Genomic DNA, 2,500 nt, shown 5'->3' with positions numbered 1-2,500 from the left:
TATTGAAAAATGAGAATTAAACTGTGAATTATACTAAATAGATCAGTGTATCAGTTTGGATACATATGTAGGATGATTATACACATTGTTCACTCTAGTAGATATTGTATTGATATGCAAATATGTGCGTAGTGTGTGGAATATATATATATATATATATATATATATATATATATATATATATATATATACATATGTATATAGATATATTAATATATATACATATATTATATATGTATTATATATATCATATATATATCAATATATATATATTATATATATAATTATACATGTATGCATATGTGCATCTACCTATGCATATACTCTACTTGTATAGTAATGCAATAACGTACTGTTGGATACAGAAGTCTCTGGTACACCTCGCTTCGAAGAAGTGCACCCTGTGACACCCTTACTTCGCGGTGAATAACCAAACAGATAGTGTAGGAAGAGAAGGCAGAGGTGGTGGGCGTGGTGAAAACAGGAACTCCCCACGCAGTAAGGATGTGGCTGGGTGTACCTTTTCACAGGAAGGTGTACTAGAAATTCCTGCGTCCAACTGTATATACATTTAAACAGAAGAAATAATTTATTTAGTTACATTTAAATTTTGCAAGTTAATATGACAATTTTTCTCGGATAATATCGTTAATAAATTTTATGGTTAATAGTTTATATGTAAATTACATTTTGTTTAAATAACATTTTTTTAAATTTTATTTTTCAGATGTCTATTAATCTATTTGCGTTGATTAAGTTGCGCATTTATTCCTATTTATCAATTTAAGTAGTCATCCATACTTAAAACACTGTTAGCAAACATATACTGTTTTTAACAATTTTGTTTATTTTTTTTTTCTTTTAAAGTCTATTAATCTATTTGCGTTGATTAAGTAGCGCATTTATTCCTATTTATCAATTTAAGTAATCATTCATACTTAAAACACTGTTAGCAAACATATACTGTTTTTAACAATTTTGTTTATTTTTTTTTCTTTTAAAGTCTATTAATCTATTTGCGTTGATTAAGTTGCGCATTTATTTCTATTTATCAATTTAAGTAGTCATTCATACTTTAAACAATGTTAGCAAACATATACTGTTTTTATTAAGAACACAATTATTATGGTCTACTGGCTAACACGTTCAGACTCTTAAAGAACATCCTAACCAAATCTCTTGGTAGTTTTACGACACAAAAACGTCATGCCAACACGACGCATCTCAAAATACTTACTTGGCTGCCCATTCTTTTCGGGAGGCGCAAACCTTAGCGGACTGAGGACGCGCGCCACGCTCATTTTGGGCGGGGTTTTACAGCACCACACTTTGGCTGCTTTTTAGGGACCGCGCGACGGGACTGGATCTCGCCGCACGAGTCACTCACTACTACTGCGCCTAAGTACAGTAAAGTGTTCCGCTGGATAAACTAGTTCCTTCGTCGGCTCATTAATACCTTGTTTTTGACTATTTGTGTCTAGGTTATCTGAAAGGCAAATATTTTACAGTGATGGTATATCTTTATCTTTTTAGTATCTTTATCAGTACTTTTTTCGCTTATTAGTCCCCCTTTTTCAGTACTTTTGCGAGACGGGACTGGATCTCGCCGCACGAGTCACTCACTACTGACCTAAGTACAGTAAAGTGTTCCGCTGGATAAACTAGTTCCTTCGTCGGCTCATTAATACCTTGTTTTGATTATTTGTGTCTAGGTTATCTGAAAGGCAAATATTTTACAGTGTGATGGTATATCTTTATCTTTTTAGTATCTTTATCAGTACTTTTTTTCGCTTTTTAGTCCCCCTTTTTCAGTACTTTTGCGAGACGGGACTGGATCTCGCCGCACGAGTCACTCACTACTACTGCGCCTAAGTACAGTAAAGTGTTCCGCTGGATAAACTAGTTCCTTCGTCGGCTCATTAATACCTTGTTTTTGACTATTTGTGTCTTAGGTTATCTGAAAGGCAAATATTTTACAGTGTAATGGTATATATTTAACGTTTTAGTATCTTTATCAGTACTTTTTTTCGCTTTTTAGTCCCCCTTTTTCAGTACTTTTGCGAGACGGGACTGGATCTCGCCGCACGAGTCACTCACTACTACTGCGCCTAAGTACAGTAAAGTGTTCCGCTGGATAAACTAGTTCCTTCGTCGGCTCATTAATACCTTGTTTTGATTATTTGTGTCTTAGGTTATCTGAAAGGCAAATATTTTAGTGTGATGGTATATATTTATCTTTTTTTTTAGTATCTTTTTCAGTACTTTTTTCGCTTTTTAGTCCCCCTTTTTCAGTACTTTTTCTCCTTTTAGTTCCCTTTATCAGTACATTTTCTCTTTTCAGAACTCTTTCTCAGTACTTTTTCTCTTTTCAGTTCCCTTTATCAGTACTTTTTCTCTTTTCAGACCTCTTTTTCAGTACTTTTTCTCTTTTTATTTCCCTTTAACAGTACTTTTTTTTTCTTTTCAGACCTCCTTTTCAGTACATTTTCTCTTTATAGTC

The 2,500-nt window shown here is 33.3% G+C and overlaps 1 protein-coding gene across 5 annotated transcripts in view; it reads right to left on the bottom strand.

The window, feature by feature from the left end:
• The window catches only part of LOC137631202 (uncharacterized), a 314,914-nt gene that overhangs the window by 96,136 nt on the left and 216,278 nt on the right, over positions 1-2,500 (bottom strand). Inside the window, exon 1 of one of the 5 annotated variants that reach the window (XM_068362946.1) lies at positions 1,238-1,504. The exons of the other annotated variants lie outside the window; for them this stretch is intronic. Within the exon in view, the coding sequence (XP_068219047.1) occupies positions 1,238-1,301 (64 nt within the window). The 5' untranslated portion in view covers positions 1,302-1,504. Of the gene's footprint in view, positions 1-1,237; positions 1,505-2,500 lie in introns of those variants that run through there. 5 annotated transcript variants of the gene reach the window in all.

This window comes from Palaemon carinicauda, chromosome 39 (assembly GCF_036898095.1).
Source record: "Palaemon carinicauda isolate YSFRI2023 chromosome 39, ASM3689809v2, whole genome shotgun sequence".
Lineage (NCBI taxonomy): Eukaryota > Metazoa > Arthropoda > Malacostraca > Decapoda > Palaemonidae > Palaemon > Palaemon carinicauda.
This window is presented reverse-complemented; position numbering and strand designations above follow the sequence as displayed.